We start from the raw sequence: 22,893 nt of genomic DNA on the forward strand, positions 1-22,893 counted from the left end.
CCATACTGTCTCTAAAACACTGGGTTCTTCTTTCTCAACAATCTTAACTCATTGAGAAAACATTGAACATTTAACATTGCTTATATGCAAGTTCCATCTCCTTTTGATGCTCTCAATATTTTGCCCATAGAATCCTTCATTATTTCAAGTCAAGGCTTGAATTTTACTTCAGTTCTTTCAGATTGAGAAATGCTAAGCATGTCCTTCCTTTTTGATGTTCTAACTCCAGTTCTTTGTCTTCTCAAGCTACCCTTTGAAAATTTCTCTTCAGCCCTCTTAACTCCTCATTTGCTTGACATCTATCTCTATGCTGGAGAGCAAGTTTCAGAGTCTCTTCTGACATCCATTTTTGTCTTTTCCTTATTTCTTGTCTTCTTAATGACCTTTTGCTTTGTTTCTGTATAATGTTCTTGACGTCATCTCATAATTGTACTATTTTTCAGTCATTAGAGTCTAATGCATCAAATCTGTTATTGAGATGATCTTTAAATTCAGGTAGAATATGTTTAAGGTCATATTTTGTCTCTCATAGACTTGTTTTAATTTTCCTCAGCTTCATCCTGAACTTGCATTATAAGCAATTGCTGGTCTGCTTCACATCCTACCCCTGCCTTTGTTTTGACCAATGATGTATAACTTTACACAACTTACACTTGTCTCTCTCCATAGATGTAATCAATTTGATGTCTATGTATTCCATCTGGTGTGGTCCAGGCTAAAGTCATCTTTTATGTTGTTTTAGAAAGGTATTAGCAAAGGTAAAGTAAAGCATCATTTTAGGTAAAGCATCATTTCCATCACAAAGGCCAACCTTTGATTTCCAATAACCAGTAATTATCAATGTATCTTGATTACATGTTTGATCACTTTTAGACTAAAGAAATTGCTAGAACTCTTCAATTTCATCCTCACTGGCTTTAGTGTTTGGTACATAAATTTGAATAATAGTAGTATTAACTGGTCTTCCTTGTAAGCACATGGAAATTATCCTATCACAGACAGCGTTGTACTTCAAGTTGTTGTTGTTGTTAGGTGCTGTCAAGTCAGTACCTACTCATAGCAACCTTATGCACACAGATCAAAATACTGCCAGGTCCTGTGCCAATCTCATAATCATTGCTTTGTTTGAGCCCATTGCTGATGCCACAGTGCCAATCCATATCGTTGGGGGCGGGGTTTCCTCATTTTCTGTCACCCTCCACTTTACCCGAAATAGTAATCTTCTCCAGGGACTGGTCCTTCCTGATAATATATCTGAAATATGAGAGATGAAGTCTGGCTATCCTGGCTTCCAAGGAGCATTCTGACTATACTTCTTCCAATACAGATTGGTTTGTTCTTTTGGAAGTCCATGGCACTTTTAATATTCTCCTCCAACCTTAGAACTCAAATGCATCAATTCTTCTATAGTCTACCTTATTCAACATCCATGTTTCACATGCATATGAGGTATTGAAAATACCATAGTTTGGATTAGGGCTACCGTAGTCCTCAAACTGGCATCTTTGGTCTTCAATGCTTTAAAGAAGTCTTGTGCAGCAGCTTTGCCTAATGCAATGCATTGTTTAATTTTTTTGACTGCTACTGCCATGAGTGTTGATGGCTGATCCCAGCAAAATGAAGTCTTTGACAGCTTCAATCTTTTTTGGATGTTATTTTTTGGTTCAATGGTAAGGATATTTGTTTTCTTTACATTGAGATACAACCCATATCGAAGGCTGTGGTCTTGGATCTTTATCAGTTGTATTTAAGTCCTCTTTGCTTTCAGCAAGCAAAATTGTATCATATATATATTGCAGGTCTTCCTACAATTCTGATGTCATTTTTTAACATATAATCGAATTTCTCAGATTATTTGCTCAGCGTACAGGCTAAATCAGTATGGTGAAAAAAAAATACAACCCTGGAACATATATTTCCTAAGTTTAAACCATTCGGGGTTCCCTTATTCTGTTCAAACAATTACCTCTTGGTCTATGTACAGGTTCCTCTGGAGCACAATTAAGTGTTCTGGAATACTCATTCTCTGCAATGTTGTCCATGGTTTGTCATGATCCACACAATCGAAAGACTTTGTATAGTCAGTAAAGCACAAGTAAATATGTTTTTGGTATTATCTGCTTTAGGCCAAGATTCTTGTGACATTAGCAATGAGATCACTCATTCCACATCCTCTTCTGAGTCTGGCATGAAACTGGAATTTCTTTATAAATGTATATGGTTACAGTAATTTTTAAATTATATTTAGCAAAATTTTACTTCAATGCCATGTTAATAATCTTGTCTGATGATTTCTGCATTCTGTTGGGTCACCTCTCTTTGGAGTGGGAACAAGTATGGATCTCTGCCAGTCAGCTGGCCAGGTAGTTGTCTTCCAAATTTCTTGGCATAAATGACTGAATACCCAGTGATGCATCAGTTTGTTGAAAGATTTTAATTTGTACTGCATCAATTCCATGAGCCTTATTCTTTGTCAAGCCATCTTTGACTGCTTTCTTCAGTATCACTAGCTCTTGATCATATGCTACCTCTTGAAATGGTTGAACATTAACCATTTCCTTTGGTTACAGTGACTCCGTGTATTCCTTACATCTTCTTTTGATGCTTTCTTCATCATTCTATACTTTGCCCATAGAATTCTTCAGTATTATAAGTCGAGGCATGAAATTTTTGTTCAGTTCCTTCAGCTTGACAAATGCTCACTGTGTCCTTCCCTTTTGGATTTCTAACTCCAAGTCTTTGTACATTTCTTTATAATATTTGACTGTCTTCTCAATCTGACCTTTGAAATTTTCTATTCAAGTATTCTGCTTTCTTATTTTTTCCATTTGTTTTGGCATATCTATGCTGGAGAGCAAGTTTTCAGTCTCTTCTGACATTCTCTTTGGTCTTTTCCTTCTTGTCTTCCTAATGACTTCTTGCTTTCTTGCTGGATGATGTTCTTTATGTCATCCCACAACTCTGCTCTTTGGTCATTACTGTCTAATGCATCAAAACGGTTCCTCAGATGATCTCTAAATTAAGATGGGATATGTTTAAGGTCATATTTTGGCTATTGTGGACTTACTTACATATGAGCAATTGAGGGTCTGTTCCACAATCTGGTTCTGGCCGTGTTTTGGCTAGTAATAAGGAACTTTTCCACAGTTTCTTACCACAAATGTAGTCAATTTGATTTCTGTGTGTTCCTGAAGTCCATGTATTTTGTCACCTTTTATGTTGTTTAAAAATGATTTTTGCAGTGAAGACTTCATGGGCCTTTAAAATTCTACCATGCAAACTGCAGCATTTTTCTATCACCAAAGCCGTATTTTCCAACTACTGATTCTTCCTCTCTATTTCTAACCTTTGCATTCCAGACACCAGTAATGATCAATACATCTCGATTACATGTTTGATGGTTTTCAGACTGAAGAAATTGATAGAATTCTTCAATTTTGTCATCACTGGCTTTAGTGGTTGGGGCATGCATTTGAATAATCATGACATTAAGTGGCCTTCCTGATAGACATATAGGTATTATTCTATCATAGATAGCGTTGTACTTCAAGACAGATTTTGATATGTTCTTTTTGATGATGAGTGTGATGCCATTCCTTTCAGTTTGTCATTACTGGCATAGTAATCCATGTAATTGTCAGATTCAAAATGATCAATGCCAGTTCATTTCAACTTAATAAGGCCTAGGATATAGATGTTTATGCATACCATTTGATTTTTGACAATTGCCAAGTTTCCAGATTCATGCTTTGTACATTCCATGTTCCAATTTTTAATGAATGTTTACAATGATTTCTCTTTATTTTGACTTGTGCCCCATCAGAAAGTGAAGGTCCTGAAGGCTTTACTCCTTTCACGGTGTACTCTACTTTGAGGAGGCAGCTCTTCCACATGTATTTTGAGTGTCGTCCAACCTGTGGGTCCCATCTTCCAGTACTTTATCTTACAATATTCTGATGCTCTTCATTATGTTTCAATTTTCAATATTCTTGTGCTGACAGTGTTTCATTGCTATTCCTTAGGTTTTCAGTGACTAAATAGTAAGTGGTATTCCATCTCTTCTTAGTCTATCTTCCTCTGGAAGCTCAGCTAAAACCTGTCCACCACTGGTGACTCTGCTGGTATTTAAAATAACTGTGACATAGCTTCCAGAGTCACAGCCACATACAAGCCACCACAGTACGACAAACTGACAGATGAGTGGTGGTATACTTCAAGATAGATCTTGAAATGCTCTTTTTGCTGATGAATGTGACTAAAAATTCTCTCCGATTTCTTATACACAGCATAGTAAACTGTGTGATTGTCAAATTCAAAATAGCCAATACCACTCCATTTTACTTCACTAATGGCTAGGATATCATGTTTATGCATTCCATTTAATTTTTGATTAATTCCAATTTTCCTAGATTCACACTTTGTACATTCCTTATTCTGATTATTAATGATGTCTGAGGTTGTTTCTCTTCATTTTGAATTGTGCCCCATCAGCAAATGAATGCCCCGAAAGCTATTCCACTGTTGTATTTTGAGTGCCTTCCAACCTGAGACCTCTGATAGCATAGTGGTTACAAGTCGGGCTGCTAACCTCAAGGTCAATAGTTCAAAACTAGCAGCTGTTCCATAGGAGAAAGATGAGGCTATCTGCTCCCATAAAGATTTACAGCCTTGGAAACCCTATACAGGGTCACTATGAGTCTGAACCAATTTCCATGGCACACCACTATCACCATCCAACCTGAGAGACTCATCTGTTGGCACTATATCTGACAATATTCTGGTGCTATTGATCATGTTTCAAAATTCAATAGTCTGGTGCTATCAGTGTTCTACTGTTGTTCATAAGGTGTTCAGTGGCTAATTATTCAGAAGTAGTCTTCCTCTCCTTCTTCTGAGTCTGTCTTACTCTGGCAGCTCAGCTGAAACCTGTCCACCATGGGTGACCCTCCAGCATTCAAAATACCAATGGCATATCTTCCAGCATCACAGCAAAATGCAAGCTACCTCAGTACAACAAACTGAGTAGTAGAAGAAATGTCAGATATTTAAACATTAATTCAGTGATATCTGTCTTTCCTATGCAGCTTTTAGTTCTTTATTATTTATGAAGGCCTGCTACTAATCGTAGAAAGCACTGCTATAGTTAACATCAACAAAATGATGTACAAGGTATAGAATTATGAAACTGAGGACAGAGGAAAGTTCAAAGTAAGTTTTACCAGATGGAATTATTCTGTGATGGAATGACCACAATTCAGGATTTGATTTCCCCTGAGGCAAAAACTTGATTGGCTAAATCAGTCCTTTGTCACTCCTATAGTGGCCCAGTTTTCTGTCCCTGGGTTTAGGAGGGTTAATGTATAGGAATCTCAAGATCCAAAGGATGTGCTACACTCCTGGCTCTTCTTCCTTGATGGTAATTGAGATCGGACTCATTTTATACCCACATTAGAATTCCAAGTTTTTATAATCACAATTCACTCTGTTATCAGTCACTCACAGTTGTATCATATAATACTTTCAGTATCTTTCCCCAACTTCTCTTACCCAGACCATTAGGAAAAAAAGTTCAATGGTGAGAGTTCCAATGCCTCTGGGTAGAAGAGCCATATGAAGTCATTCATTGCACTGCATACATTTTGTTTTTAAATTTCATTGATTGCAATCCCCACAATGTAGTAACATCACTTATCTCACTTTCTCCCTGGGTTTTTTTGTTACCATTCCTCCTTCTTTCCTAACCCTTCTGAACTTCTGAACTTTGTCCTTGGGTAAATGCTGATCTTTTGATCTGGAATGGTTACTTACTGCAAGATGTTTGCACCTCACTAGTGTTATTGCTCCGCTTATAGATCTGTCTATTTTTTTGGCTGAAAATTGATCCACAAAGGTAAGTTAGGTTCCAGATCTGAAGGTTGACTCTGGATCATAGTCACAGGGTATCCACCAGTCTCTATCTATCTGACCAGTAAGCCTGGTCTTTAAAAAAAAAAAAATATTGTGAATAGAATGAAGGTTTACAGAGCAGATCATCATTTTTTACATTAAACAAAACAAAGACTTCATTTTATCTCAATAATTACAATGTAAGATCACTTATCCCACTTATTCCCTCTGATTCTTGTTTCTTTTCCTCCTTCTTTCCCAATCCTTCTGGATTCTGTCCTTAGGTAAATGCTGCCCTTGTGATCTTGAATGTTTGACCATTCTATGATATGGACGCCACACTAGCGTTGTCCCCTCTTGCAATAAAATGATCTCAACCATCCCTCCCAGAGTACTTTACCAAGCTAGGCTTGATAATTCTTTGCAATGACCACACCATAATCAGCCACCATAATTACAGTTCTGGTGTTTACTAGGAAACTTGTTGTTGTTAAGTGCTGTGAAGTTGGTTCTGACTCATAGCGATCCTGAAAAGTAAGTGGTAAGATTGAACAGCCGAATTGTAGTTCAAACCAACTTTGTCTTGCAGCACAATGCTAGGACTCCATTAGATAAGTTAGAAGTGAAGAAAGAGGAGATAAAGTCATTGGATCACTGGAGCTTCTCAAGGATTTTCATAGTTTGTCTTCATTTTCTGTACTGGTTATGGTACCTGAAAGAAATTAGAAGGAAGAAAACTGATTCTAAATGGCTGTTGTTAAAGATATAATATTTTAAATATTTAATAATCTTAGTGTGTTTTTGGGAGGAAGATTTAAGCTATTACTTTCATCTGTAACCAAAGGTTGATAACACAGCAATGAAGTAAGTAGTTATGAAGTCTATCTAGGTCTTCTCAATTTTAATCTTCATGCCATATCTTCCTTAGTTTTTAATAAGTGATAAAATTAGTTTTACCTTACTGTTTGCCTTTATACATATTCTGATTAATGGAACTCACAAATGATAAAATGCAGGCAGCAAAAGAGATGTATACAATCAAACTATAATTGATAAATTTAATGTTCACTCTCCAAAGAATGAACCCACCACTGTTAGTTTGTTGTACTGTGCTATCTGACATATTGCTATGATACTGGAAGCTATGCCACTGATATTTTAAATACCAGCAGGGTCACCCATGTTGGACAGGCTACAGAGCTTCCAGACTAAGACATACTTGGAAGGAGACGCAGACTACTTCTGAATAGTTGTTGTTGTTAGGTGCCATTGAGTTGGTACTGATTCATAGCAACCCCATGCACAACAGAATGAAATGCTGCCCAGTTCTGCGCCAACCTCACAAGTGTTGCTACATTAGAGCCCACTGCTTCTGCTCCATTGGCCTGATGGCATTCACTAAGAAAGGTTACTTTGAGCTGGGCTATCTATGTACCAGGCTTCCTCGGGAATTTGCCCAATGGCCTCTCATATGTGACTCTCTTATGGGGGCACTTGCACTATGGGCTGCTGGTGCTTTCTATCATTGACATAGGTAAATTGTCCAAGAATCCAGTGTAACTCAGGACTCAAGGGGCTGGTCAAGAGGAGACTTCTCTGCTGTAAATATGCTGTTGTTGTGTGGTGCAACTGAGTCAGTATCAACTCATAGCGATCCTATGCACAACAGAACAAAACACTGCCTAATCCTGGGCCAATCTCACAATGATTACTACTCTTGAAGCCATTGATGTTGCCATTGTGCCAATGTATTTCACTGGGGGTCTTCCTCTTTTTCTCCACTTTACCAAACATGATATCCTTCTCCAGTGACTGGTCCCTCCTGACAATATGTCCAAAGTATGACAGATGAAGTCTGGCCATTCTGGCTTTCAAGAAGCACTTTGGCTGCACTTTTTCCAGCACAGATTTGTTGGTTCTTTGGCAGTCCATGGCATTTTCAATATTCTCCTCCAACACCACAACTCAAATGCATCAATTCTTCTATGGTCTTCCTTATTCACTATCCAACTTTCACATGCATATGAAAATACCATGGTTTGTGTCAGGCACATCTTAGTCCTCAAACTCTCATCTTTGCTCTTCAACACTTTAAAAGAGGTCTTGTGCAGCAGATTTGACCAATGTAAAACATCATTTGATTTCTTGACTGCTGATTCTATAAGTGTTGATAGTTGATCCAAGTAAAATGAAGTCATTGCCAACTTCAATATTTTCTTCATTTGTATGGATGCTATTTGGAGAAAGATGAGGCATTCTGCTCCCATAAAGATTTACAGCCTCGGAAACCCTGTTCAGGGTCGCTATGGGTTGAAACCAACTCAATGGCACTTAACAACAACAATAACAGTTTATAGGTACAATGGTGAGCATTTTTGTTTTCCTTACATTGAAGTACAACCCATACCAAAGGCTGTGGTCTTTGATCATCTTCAACAAGTATTTTAAGTCCTCTTGGCTTTCAGCAAGCAAGGTTGTATCATCTACATATTGCAGGTTGTTAATGAACCTTCTTCTAATCCTGATGCCATATTTTTCTTCATATAATCCAGTTTCTCTGATTATTTGTTCAGCATACAGATTGAATAAGTATGGTGAAAGAATACAACCCTGGCAAACACCTTTCTTAATTTTTAACAATTCAGTATTCCCGTCTTCTACTTGAACAACTGCTTCTTGCTCTATGTACAGGTTCCTCATGAGCACCATACTTCTCAATGTTGTCCATAGATAGTTATGATTCACACAATCAAAAGTCTTTGCATAATCAATAAAGCACAAGTGTGCATCTTTCTGGTATTCTTTGCTTTCAGCCAAGGCCTATATGATATCAGAAATACATGGGGTAGTACATTTTTATTATTACAGGGCACTTTTTTTGATGTCTTCTATAAGTTGTAAGCTATTGTATGCAGCCTAAAGCTCCTTTTCTAAAGGCCTGTATCTGGTTTCTATACCTTTCCATAGTTAAGGCCAAAATCCTGAAGGAATTTGTTGACCCTGTGTCATTGCCACAGGTCCCAACCATACTTTTATAGGTAGCTGCCAACATCCAATTCACACTCTTGCCCCATAGCTATGGTCCCAAAACACTGCACCTTCTTTATTGCTACTTTAGCCTCATTAAATGACAGTTCTGCCTTGGGAATCCACTCCCAAATGCTTCTTTTCTTTACTAGGTAGTTCAGGGGCCCCAAAATTTGTGACAAGTGGGGAATAAGGGGTGTTCAATACCCCAGCATTTCCAGGAATGTTTTCAACTCCTTCACTTTGGTAGGTAGGTCAGGATAAGCACTAACTTTGTCAGTTACTACCTCAGGAACCATCTTTGTCTAACCCTACCACACAACACCCAAGAATTTGACAGATGAGCTCTGCAGTTCAGCATTGTTGATGGCCCATGCTCTGGAACTCAGGTGTGACACTAGCTGCAGTGCTACTTGTTGAAGCAAGGGAAGAGAATCACAGGTTAGCATAGCATCATCAGTATAATAGAACAAGTGGACACCAGTGGACTTATGTCACTTTTTTAGGTCCTGGGCAAAAAGCTCATGACACACTGTGGGACTGTGGACATAATGCTGAGTGATAGTTGTGAATGTACAGTGTCCTCCATGCCATTCAAAGGCAAACTGTTCTTGGCTGTCAGAGTGAGTAGAGATACTGAAAAAGGTATGAGCTAGATCAAGAACAAAGTGATAGGTACCCAAGCATTCTTCAGTATCATTAAGGAGGAAAGCAATGTTAGGCAGTGCTGCATTAAGAGGGGACACCACTATGATACTCTATGGTCATATGCCATGATCTGTCTGACTTCTGCACTGATCATACCAGCCTATTGAATGAACTGTGAGTGGGTCTAATAATCTCCACCCAGGCAAGTTTACCTACTGTGGCTGTAATCTCCTCATGCCCTCCAGGTAGATGGTATTAACCACTCACCTGTGCCTGAATAAGAGATTTTACCTCATGGACCCTTAAACAGAACTCTCCTACAATCATCGTAAGTGTCATCCCTTCAAAAAGTTCTATCCCTAGGACATATTTGGGGAGAGAATATGTATTTTATATTCCTTGAGGGGCAAATGGCCAATCTTCAGAGTCAAAGTCACTTGGTATACTTTAGCTGTGCTGCCCCCATATCCTTCAACAGCCCCCAACAGCCCCTGGAACCAGTGGCTATTTCCATGATACAGGATGCACTCAGCCCCAATGTCCACTAGGACTAAAGCAGTTTGTATATTACTTGGAGACAGATGGATAGTCATTTCCACGTGGGACCTCTGATCCCATATTAGTCTCCATATCCTTGGACTGGGAGGACTGTGGCCCCATCCCTAGTTAAGGAAGACAGGCATTGCCCACACCAGGGGCGTCTAAGAGTGACAGACACTTGTAAGTCCTTTCTCTTGGTGAACTGCTGCTCAGTGAAGTTTCTGCCACAGTTTCACCAGGGCCATGTTAAGCTATTTGTCAACTTTGTACATGAGAGTTCTCACAGCAAACAAGTCAATCCACATTTGCTTTCTAGTAATTCAAACTGAGACTTTCTTATTGCCTGCTTTTTTACCTGCTCTGCCCCCTCCTGCATGTCCACAGCCTGGACATTCCAATGGTACACCTTTCCAGTTTTATCCAGGTGTGCTACAGCCTGAGTAGCCAGAGACCCTGGCTGTCCCACCATAGGGCTCAGTATGCACATCTGGGTTCACACCATTGGCTAGAAGCCAATTGTAAAATGATATCCTTCATTTTGCCTGTGATCAGCTCATTATCTGAACCCCAATAATGTTCTGCATATATGCCATGCTTTATCCTAAATTCACTAATTTCTTCCTATAGTTCCTCGATAGATGTCTAGTGTATGCGAGAAGCTAGAATGTCTCCCTCATTCAGCAAAGCTGCCCTGCAGGCTGCAATCACCCAAACCAGGAGTGATGCTACCAGGTTCTCATTGATTGCAGTGTGGAGGGACCTCCTCAATGCAGTGTGGGTAGTAGCAGAAGCATTTTAGACATCTCAAGGCTATTGAGGATTATACTATGCGCCACATGTGGAGGAGCCAAGCAGCCACAAACTCTTTATCTTTCTGCCTGTACTGAGTTACCAGTACAGTAAGTAAGTGAGCATGTAGTCCCACATTTTTATGAGCTGCCAGTGTTCAGGGGCTGGCAGATCAGCAGGATCCATGCCAACTGGGTGGGGATGATGTGTTTTAATTTTAGTAATCCTAACTGGTCAGGCCTCAAGATGGGGTACGTGCATCTCTTCTTCCCAGTTTTCCCCTTCTGACATATTGAGGACTCCAGCAAGTCCCAATCCACTGAGGTCTCAATCCACCATCATAATTACTGCTTGCACATGTTATTGTGGCAAGTGTCATCCTTTCACTTTAGCCAAGTTGTGGGCTAAATCAGATAGTTGGAGATGGATGGCTAGTGCTTCAGTGGTACTAGCCTGCACTACTCGAGCCTCTCATTCTAAAAGCAGTCCATCCTTCCATCACTATGCTTCAGCCATCTCCATTTCTGTAGCAGCACATACAGTATATAGGATGGACCAGGCTACTGAGGTGTGAGTCCTCGTGTCTTTCTTAGTCTTACAGATCCAAATTTCCTGTAGGAGCTCTGTCAACCCTTGTGGCATTTTTAGGACATCCCTGTACTCATATGCTAGTCTCCAAGTCTCTAGCAACTGTGCTAAGGGACCAAACATGGAGATCTATGGCTACCCCAGGATTCTACCTGCAGAGTCCTTTATCCCTTCCATTTTGTCTTGGGAGTCCAGGGTTTTTTCAATCTCCTAGCTGGCTGGACAATTGTTGGGGCTTAGGTCCAGAATAGAGAGACTTCTGTGTACATAGATGCCAAGAGACAGAAGAAATGACCAGAGACCAATCCTGGAGACGTCAGTTTATTACAGAAAAGAGAGTAAAAGAGATGGTTTGCCAACAAGGGAACTTACTAACTAGAATGTGGACAGCTGTCTCCAGTGGTGGCCAGTTGGACAGTTAATATTTTCCCTGAGATGGGTAATGGGCTAGGGTCTTTTTATATCACAAGTATAGAAGTTTCAAAGGTAGTATGTGGAACACAGAAGAGGTAGGAAAAACACAGAGTGCCCCTTCCTAGAGAACAAAGAATTTTGGTATGCATAATGGAAGGAGGGGGCTGTGGGCTCTTTCCTAGCATATGCATAATTACAGCATGAGAACAAAGAGTTTCCTTATTCATAGTGAGAGGAGGGAGATGAGATATGAGATATGGTTTGAGCTGACATTAGGGTGCCCACTTTGGAGCATTTGTGTTCTATCCTGCCATGCTATAAAAGAACTTTTTAAAGTGTTCAAGAGCAAAGAAACCATTTTAAGGCCTAAGGTGCATTTTCAATGGCCTCATGTGCATATGAAAGTTGGACAATGAATAAGGAAGACTGTGGAAGAATTGATGCATTTGCATTGTGGTGTTGGAGAAGAAAATTGAAAGTACCATGGAATGCCAGAAAAATAAACAATTCTGTTTTGGAAGAAGTGCAAACACTATGCTTCTTAAAAGAGAGGATGGCGACACTTTCTCTCTCATACTTCAGAAATGTTATCAGGAGGGACCAATCTCTAGAGAAGGATGTGCTTGGTAAAGTGGAGGGTCAGCAAAATAGAGGAAGATCTCCAATAAGACAGATTGACACAGTGGCAGCAACAATGGGCTCAAATATAACAAAATTGTGAGGATGGTGTAGGACCAGGCAGTGTTTTGTTCTGTTGTGCATGGGGTCACTATGAGTCAGATCTGACTCCACAGCACCAAACAATGCCCTAACAAGGAATCAAAAGATGACTGTGAAGGTATGGAAAGTATTTCTAAGCCTAGTCAGAAATCATTGTTTGCTTCACTCTGTTTTGTCTGTGTCTGAATCTACTTTATAAAATCTCATGTTTCCATCAGAAGAATCAGTATAGGGAGCAGCTTCATATCCATTGTTGTGCTATTTGAGATCTTCTTGACAAATAGCAGGAGAGACAAAAAGCAACCATTTATTTAAGTAAGTAAAGTCTCTTTAATTACAGATGTCAGGAAAGATCTAATTGTATTTTTTCCTAATATTCCTAATATTCCTGTGCAATCTTTCTACCTTTTCTTTTTTCTCTGTAAAAGACTCATATGATATGATTCAGTGAGTCAGTCAGAACTTGAGTTACCTTTTAACAGCTGTAGTCTTATATTACAAATGGTTTGATAAAGGAAATGCCTTACCGTGGTTTCCTCTGTGTAATTAAATCAATCTTCTTCAGTTGGGACAGGAGACCCAGTTTCTACAGGATAAAAGAGAAGAAGCTTTAAAATTTTTTTACAAATACTCAAATTCTCTCTTTTCTATATTAATACAACAATATTATTAGAAAAACCTTAATTACTCCCTCTCTCATGTTTTTCTTCCAGCAATCAGCTTTACAAATGAATTCACTACAGAAACACATCATCAGAAAGAAACAGCATAACATTCTTTTTTGTAATTTGAGTGATACAAAGGGAATCAGGACAGTTCAACCAGACCAGCAATTCCAGCTCTTTAGGAATGATGACCTGGTACCTACCAACTAACAGTGGAAAACAATGGCCAATGAGGCACTGATATTAATGGTTAAGGAACAAGCAATGCTACACTATTTCTCAAGGAAGGCTTTCCTTATGAGCCGTGCTAAAATGTAATCATATTATATATAGTTTAAGCTAAGAGCATTTTTGAAAAACAGACTAATAGAAAAGATAATTTAAAGACTACTACATGAACTATATAGCCATACGAACTATAACCAGGAGCCTGGAGTTAAGCAAGGTTTTGTGGATTTTAGCATAACAGTTTCACCTCTATTTCAGCATCACAACCACTAGGGTTCTATATAAGGTTGCTATGAGTTGGAACCAATTCAACAGACACAACAACAACAACTACAGAACATCACTCTGGGATCAGCATTTGACTGCTAACCTCAAGGTTCAAATCCTCCAGCCACTTTGCAGGAGAAAGACGAGACTGTCTGTTCCTGTAAAGGCTGACCAATCTATATCCTATATGGAGAGTCCTGGTGTGGTGCAGCATGTTAATGCACTGTAGGTTAATGCGCTGGACTTCAATGTCGTTTGAACCACAAGGATGGTGGTTTAGATCACCAGCCACTCCTTGGAAACCCTATGCTGGGTCATTATGGTTCGGAACCAACTCAGTGGTACTTAACAACAACAACTTCTTATATAGGTTACTATATGTCAACATCGACTTGATGGTAGTGGGTTTGGTATTTGGTTTTTTAACTATAGAATATAGTTAAAATTTCTTTTTAAGTGGACAATACCATAAAGTTTCCAATATCCTTGAATCCTGAAGAACTAGTTTTCATCTAGTTTCATCATGGCTCTTTGACATGGAAGCCTTCCCTTTAGGGGTTCCATTAGCAGACTGACTGATGGTTTTGAGTCTTATGTGGGTTGGAGGTCAGAAAGGAAAAGAGTGTAAACAGGTAGTCATTCCCCCAGCTTCTGCTCTGTAAGTCACCTTCACTGATTGAGTACCTTTATTATAGGTCTTTGTTCCTTACAAGGCAGCTGACATTATATGACTTTCTCCTTCCAGGTTTTGAGACCTGCTCCATTACTTTATCCTTTCAAGTATAGGTTTAGTAAGGGATCAGGTGCTGCTGGCTCTGGAAAAACCTTTGCATTCCCCTTTGTACAATTTCGATGCCCCTTGGAAGCCCTAAACAGGGTCATTATGAGTCAGAACCAACTCAACAACACTTAACAACAACAACAATAACATGTGCCTTCTATTAAAACCTGACTAATTCTTAATTTCAATGCAGAAACTAAACAGTCATTCCAAACTAGAGTTTCTGAACTCTCATTATATGAACTAACTCCAGTTGCAAGTAGTTGGGTTTGGAGGAACAATCTAGAATATATATGACCTACCATCCATCTCTTTGTAGGAAAGGACAGAGTAACAAATAAGGAGACTAGCATGCTTAATAGCACAAACAATAATAGGGATAGAATTGATGAAATTCTCACTCACTATCAACTTTAAGTCATTTTCTTTAATAATAGTTTATACTATGACCATATCCCCTAACTTAGGTGGAGACAATAGGTAAATGTCAATCAAAGGAACCTAAGAAAGGGACATGGGAGCTATCTCAATCTCTTAGATCATTCAGAATGCAGTCAAACAGAATAAAGGAGACTACAGAATAAGGAAGAGTAACGGAAAAGAGAAAGTCTTAGGCTTATACCTGTTTTGGATACTAGTTAGCCAGGTGATTTTAGGCAGTACATATAAATAAGTGTTTCACGTGCCCACTTAGCAGTTGAATACATTTTCTATAAAAAGCAAACATAAACTAGATCTAAGTTTTGCCAAACGCAGTTGAGTCTTGAATGAATGGGTTTCAACTGCACAGGTTCATTTATACTTGGATTTTTAAAAGGGAGCTGCATAACGCTGATCCTCTCCGTGTAAGTTGTTCATCTCATCAGTAAATTGTGTATCTCAGCAAAAAGTGATCTCTTCTGGTTATTATACAGTTTTCATTGTGTTTACTGTAATACTGTAAGCCTTGAATTACACCATGGGACCCATATGAAGTGCCATAGTGATGTTGCAAGTGCTACCAAGAAGCATGGACAAGTTGAACTGCTTGATGTGAATATATGTTGAGGTTGGCAGTTGTGGTTGCCCACCTTTTCATGAAAAATGAGTCCAGCATAAAGACCATTTTATATATATTAAAAAAAGAAAGTAAAGGAAATTCATTCATGAAGGTTTTGCTGTAGCAATATCAGCAGACATGAAAACCTTGCACTTTTTGCAAAATACCTTTTATCTCATGTTAAAATGGCAGCTTTTATGTGAGTGCAGTATATAACACATATACAGAACAGATGCTAATCAACTCATCATATTATCTATAACGCTTATTGTCAGCAGTAGACTATTAGTAGTTAAGTTTGTTTATGTAGTGTTTTTTTTTTTTTTGCTATGCTGAATACTTTTTTATATTTTTCATAGTTAAGTTTTGGAGGAGTCAAAAGTTATGAGAGGATTTTCAATTGTGTGGGGGCTGGAATCTCCAACCACCACATTGTTCATGAGTCAACTGTTCCTTCTAATTCAAATTACGTTGATAAAAGGAATATGTTTTAAGAAGTCCTATGATCATGGCATTCTAATGTATCATTTTAAATAGTTACAAATAGTGAAACCCATTGTAGAAAATTTTAGTAATTAAAAGTTAACAAGACTTAAAATAAAACGGCTCATACAGACAATGCCCTTTCAAGCAGCACCAACACTATATTTAGTTCTGAGCAAGAGATGACAGAGCATGGGAGTGAAAGTAATGAGAAGATGCTGGAGTTTGAAGTATTTGGAAGAGGTATTCTGGTGGGAGGAAATCCATACCCCAAATATCCCAAAAGTGACTGTTTTTAAAGCTTTGGTTTAATTTCTTTCCAACTGCTTTTGAAGGCCGAATGATTAGTTAGGATCATCTGTATATCAGTTTAATGTTATATTTAAAGTTTTCTTTTTTAGTAACAAAACAAAATAGCACATAATTTACATTAATTTAATCAATTAATCAGAAAATAGTAGAAAACTGGAAGTAGTGCAATGATTATGGTTGCATATAAACTTCGTATGGCCCTGATCATTTACTCAAGAGAAATTCCTTCAAATAGAATGGTTAGGTGGGAATGTAGGACTATTTAAAAAGATTTTAGATAGATTTTGTAAACGACTCTCCAGAAAAATTTGATCCCTTTGCATGTCCAACAATAGTTAAACTGTATATTTATGTCATCTTTAGTATGCTTGTACCTCAATACCCAAGGAAAGAGCTCAATTTCTCCATGACTATTACCTCTGCATCGTCTATTATCTCTGCGTTGTTTGTAACATATTATCAAACAAATTATCACCACAATTGGCAAAAGAAATGCAGGAATCAAAATCCAGAAATGCATTTTTGAAGATTTTTCACTCAGTCCTAGACAAAACAAACAAACAACAAATCTGTGACATGGAAGAAAAATTACCAATAAAGAAAACAAAGAATAAATTTGGATGGGTGTGTGAAGTATGTTTATTATTTATAAAACCAATTATTTCTGCATTCCAGCTATGAGACAGACTTCATTAGTGAAAACACTTTGCATAATGAAAAGCTCATTAAAGATAAGGTCAAGAACCCAGTCTGGATGGGAGAATTTGAAATAAACAACAGTATCTTCCAGTTTCAATGTCTCTAGTGTGGGAAACTTAAAGGCACTATCATGTTAACTGATTTAGCAATTTGGGAAAACAGACAGTAGAAAAATAATTGGAAAACTTTAGAGGCAATTACTTTATTATGCATTTTAAATTTATTTATTTATTTTTTGCAGTATAATAAGGAAATTAATATATACATATACTTTTTTTTTTTTTTACAAAGGAATTACTATGGTTACAAATGAGCTCATCTCAGCATTCTCTGTGGACAGTGAGGGAAGGGCACAGCTCACACCTAATTGGGAAAGAATAGTGTCCTGGAGGAACAGTGATTAGAGATGATGGGATGAGCTGATTGAGCAGTGAGAGGTGACCACCAGGATGGTAGATAGTTGGAGGAGCCTGAACTTTCTCCAGCATCTGTATTGAGGTTAGAATTGTTATTGTTGTAGAAAAGGATGTGTTGTTGATGATGTTAGGTGCTGTCAAGTTTGATGACCCTATGCACAACAAAATGAAACACTACTTAGTCATGCATCATCCTTATAATTGTTATCTTTGAGCCTATTGATGCTGCCACTGTGTCAATCCATCTCATTGATGGTATTCCTGTTTTTCACTAACCTTCCAATATACCAAGCATAATGTTCTTCTCCAGGGACTGTTCCCTCCTGACAACATGTCCAAAATATTTCAGATTAAGTTTTGCCATCTTCACTTCTAAGGAGCATTCTAGTTGTACTTCTTGCAAATACAGATGTGTTTGTTCTTCTGGCTGTCCATGGATGCTCAGCATACAGACTTAATAGTGTGGTGAAAGGATAACCCTCTGGTGCATACCTTTCCTGATTTTAAACATTCATTATCCTCTTTTTCTGTTAGAACAACTGCCTCTTGGTCTATGTACAGGTCTTTCATGAACATAATTAAGTGTTCTAGAATACCTATTCTTTTCAATTTTATCCAGACTTTATTATGATCCACACAATCAAATACCTTTGCATTGGCAATAAAGCGAAAACATCTTTAGATAAGGCTTTACAGTCCTGCAAAGATTTAAACTCTCAGAAATCTTATACAGAGTCTAAATTGGCTTGATAATGCTTAACAACAAAATATCTGGTATTCTCTACTTTTAGTCAAGATTACTTAGAATTAGCAATAATAGTCCCAGTTCCATGTCCTATTTTGAATCCAGCTTGTATTTCTGGCAGCTCCCTATCGATGTAAGGCTGCAACCATATTTTAATTCTCTCCAGCAAAATTTACTTGTGGGTGATTTTAATAATATTATTGAATAATTCCCACATTCCATTGCATTACCTTTCTTTGGAATGGGCACAGGTATGGATCTTTTCCAATTAGTTGGCCAGACAGCTGTCTTCTAAATTTCGAGTGATGTATCAGTTTGTTGAATCAATTGGTATTCCATCAACTCCTGGGACCTTGTTTTACACCAATGCCTCAGTACAGCTTGGATTTGTTTCTTCAGTACCATCAGTTCTTGACTATATGCTACCTCATGAAATGGTTGAGCATTAACCTGTTTTTTGTTTGTTTTTTCAATAGAGTGGTTCTGTGTATTATTTTCATTTTCTTTTGTTGTTTCCCATATTTTTTCAAAATTTTGCCCATAGAATCCTTCAATATTACAGTCCATGGCATGAATATTTTCTTCAGTTTAAAAAATGTTAAACGTGTTTTTTAACTCCAGGTTTTGCACATTTCATTTTAATATTTGATTGTCTTCTTGAGCTGCCCTTTGAAATTTTCTGTTCAGCTCTTTTACATCCTCTTTTGTTCCATTTTCTTTAGCATCTCTATGCTGGGGAGTAAGTTTCAGTGCTGATTCTCATATTCATTTTGGACTTTTCCTTCTTTCCTGTCTTTGTATCATATCGGTTCTCAAGATGATCTCAATTCAGGTGGAGTATATTTAAGGTCATATTTTGGTTCTCATTGACTTGTTTCAATTTTCTTCAACTTCAATCTGACCCATTGTTACCATTTATGTTGTTGAAAAAAAGCATATGCATTGAATAAGTCACATTGTTGTTATGTGTGATCAAGTTAGTTTCAATTCATAGCAACCTTGCGTAGGGTTTCCAAGGAAGAGCTGGTCAATTTGAAATGCCAACCTTATGGTTCACAATCGAGTGCTAATCCTACAGTGCCACATTGGTCTTGCAAAATTCTATCATGTGAATCTTCTGCATCATTTATACCACCAAGGCCATATTTTCCAACTACAGATACTTTTTGTTTCCAATCTTCATATTCCAGTCACCAGTAATTATCAGTATATCATGATTGCATATTTGATAAGTTTCAGACTGAAGAAGTTGGTTGTTGTTGTTGTGAAGTGCTGTTGAGTTGGTTCTGACCCATAGCGACCCTGTATAGGGTTTCTGAGGAGCAGCTGGTGAGCTTGAACTGCCAACCTTGCAGTTCAAAAGGCTTTGCAGTCTGGTGCATTAACCCACAGCACCACACCAGGACTCCTGAAGTTGGTAGAATTCTTCAATTTCATTATTATTGACTTTAGTGGTTGGTGTATAAATTTGAATTATGGTGGTATTAACTGGTCTTCCTTGTTGTTTTTAAGTACCAATTCTTAGTGACCTGATATAGGGTTCCAGGGAGCAGCTGGTGGGTTTTAGCTGCTGACCTCATGGTTCGTGGTACAGTGCTGATTCCACAGTGCCACACCAGGAGTCTGGTCTTCCTTGTAGGAGTATGGATATAATCCTATCACAGATAACATTGTACTACAAGATAGATCTTGAAATGTTCTTTTTGACAATGAAAGTTATGCCATTCCTCTCCAATTTGTCATTCCTGGCAAATAAACTATGACTGTCACATTCAAAATGGCTAATACTAGTCCATTTCAAATCACTCATGCCTATGATATTGAACTTTATGCATTCCATTTTATTTTTAATAACTTAAATTTTTCCTAGATACATACTTCATGTATTTCATGTTCGATTATTAATGGATGTTTTCAATTATGTCTTCTTATTTTGAGTTGTGTCCCATCAGCAAATGAAGGTCCCAAAAGCTTTACTCCATTTGTGCCATCATGGTCAACTCTACTTTGAGGAGGTAGCTTCCTCCCATTCATACTTTGAGTTCCTTCCAACCGATGGACTTATCTTTTGGCATGATATCTGACAATGTTCTGCTGTTTTTTCATAAGATTTTCAATGACTAACCTTTAAAAAGTGGCCCGCTTCTCCTTCTTTCTAGTCTGTGTTAGTCTGGAAGCACCACTGAAAACTGTCCTCCTTGGGTAACGCTACTGATATTTGAAACTCTAGTGGCATAGCTTCCAGCATCACATCACATAAGCCACCACAGTATGAAAAACTGATAGATGAGTCATGGAATAAGTAATTGGTGGTGACAGTGGTGTTCCTGGGGATTTGGGTCTAACTCTTAGCGACCCTGTATAGGGTTTCTGAGGCTGTCAATCTTTAAAGGAGCAGAAAGCCTCATCTTTCGCCTGTGTAATGGCTGGTAGTTTCAAACTGCTGACTTTGAGGTTTGCAGCCCGACTCAACCATTATGCTACCAGAGCTTCTTATTTCCTACAAAATCAGAAACTTGGAGAGACCTCCGGTTGCCAGAGTCAAAATCCTATTAATCTTGTGATCTACTGCAAAATATAATGCACCAACCATTCCTTCCACAGCCCTCTCCACATCTCAGTTGGTTTTGATAATCCATTACAATGACCACACAGAACTCAGTTTATTAGAGAAGTTAACAAGTTACAATTTGGGGTCCAAAATGCTCAGGGCACAGTTGTTCCAGTAAGCTAATAAATATCCATAGGACACACCACTACCCCATGAGCTTCAGACTGAAAAGCACATGACTCTAGCTCCATGGATCAGCAAACATAACTCCCCCCACTTAAGTGCGTAAGGCACAATACCCTACAAATAAGCTTCCTGCCGAAAGTCACTCAATTTTATTTGTTCTGTGGACTGATAAATCCACTGCTCTGTCTTATGCTCTGGTTATTGACTTTGCCACTGCTCCTTTGCCACTCCTTTGGCGTCACAGCTTTCTGTCCCAAGGCAAAGAAGGTCAAAGGGCAAGAAACCCCGGGGCCAAAAGAAAAGCCCCAACCCCGGCCTTTCCTTGAAGGGAAGGAAAACACTCCTCACACCTCTGAGATGACTTCTTTTAAAACCATGATGAGGGTTCACCTTTTTACAATTACAATCAACTTAGTTAACATCCACAGCTGAATCATGTAATCCTATCAGTAACTTCTCCCATTTACCTTTATCCAAACCCAGCAAGGCAGAAATGTTTTTTGGTGGGAATTATAGACTATGGATAAAATAGACGTTACATAATTTATTACACAACATCTTTGCTATGCAACAGTTGGAAGAAAGCTTTAGAACATAAAGGCCAATTCATGGGGGGAATGTTTTTTGGGTTATATTTATTTCTATTTATATAGCAGAAGGCAATTTTTATGAACATACTCGGAATGAAGTAGCAACCATTAATCTTTGTACATATTTGTGTCATTTAAAAATTCTATCTACGTACAAAGAAGGAGAGGTTAAGTAATAATGTTAAAGTGACTTTCTAAAGTGTTTCCACATGTATTTTCTTTTCCTCCTGGGGGGTGGATATACATATATATATGAGAGAGAGAGAGAGAGAGAGAGAGAGAGAGAGCAAAATATAGCTTTTATCCCCCTTTTGTAAAGGGATCTGCCCAAGATCACAAACTGATTCAGCACAATATTTAGCAAGTCATTTAATGTCATTCAATTTAGTGCAATGCTTGTTGAGCAAATCTGGACTCTGAGACTCTAAAACACCCCCATTCAAAATATTCCCTTTTCAAAGACTGTAAGCTCTTTTGGGCAAGGCGACAAGTAGAAAGTTGTAATTTAGATCAGAAATCACCAGTGTGCTTGAAAGGGTGTTATCTAAGCTATCAGGACACTTTCCCTGTGCTATGTTCTGCTTCTACTATAGTCCTCTTCCTAAGAGTAAGTATAGGTAGAACCTACCCTGTACCCCCTGTCCCAGCAGGCCAGAGTTCACTTGGGAATGAAATGTTTCAAATAGTTGCTTTCCTTTGTCAGATATGGGATGACTCTGGTGTTTATATTTTGTGTGAACCGAAAATTAGATCTCTGGTTAGGGAGATAAGTCACATAGGCCTTTAGATAATTTCTTTCTGATTATTTTTCTCCATTACAAAATGAATCCAACATGAGGTAAAATTGGTAAAAAAAACAAAAAACAAAACAACAAAATACTGGCTTAACTGTATTTAACATATGTCTGACACTCTTATTTTAGAGGAAAAAAGAAAGCCTTAAATGCATCCTCAGTCTTTAGTTCTATACACTCAAAGTGCAGCTCTGTAAATAGAGTGTTACTGACAGGTGTCTAGAAGTTTCTATTTCTGGGCCTCATGACCTAAGAACATCTCTGTGCTCTCAACTCCAAATCTCACTATAAAGAATCACCAAATCTGTTATTTCTCCAAATTTTTACACCTGGGATGACATAAATGTTTCTAAAACATATACTGGTGTTGGTGGTGATTATGTGCCACGGAGTCGGTTCCAACTCATAGGAACCCTGCACAGAGTTTCCGAGGCTGTAAATCTTTACAGGCTATAAATCTTTCTCCCATGGAACAGCTGATAGTTTTGAACTGCTGACTTTGTGGTTAGCAGCTTGACTCGTAAC

At 38.2% G+C, this 22,893-nt stretch overlaps 1 protein-coding gene across 1 annotated transcript in view; it reads right to left on the reverse strand.

The window, feature by feature from the left end:
* Positions 1-13,163: 13,163 nt before the first annotated feature.
* The window catches only part of HHLA2 (HERV-H LTR-associating 2), a 23,900-nt gene continuing 14,170 nt past the window's right edge, over positions 13,164-22,893 (reverse strand). The window contains exon 5 of the mRNA XM_006873319.1: positions 13,164-13,198. Within this exon, the coding sequence (XP_006873381.1) occupies positions 13,164-13,198 (35 nt within the window). The remainder of the gene's footprint in view (positions 13,199-22,893) is intronic.

Source organism: Chrysochloris asiatica, unplaced genomic scaffold (assembly GCF_000296735.1).
Source record: "Chrysochloris asiatica unplaced genomic scaffold, ChrAsi1.0 scaffold00236, whole genome shotgun sequence".
Taxonomy (NCBI): Eukaryota; Metazoa; Chordata; class Mammalia; order Afrosoricida; family Chrysochloridae; genus Chrysochloris; species Chrysochloris asiatica.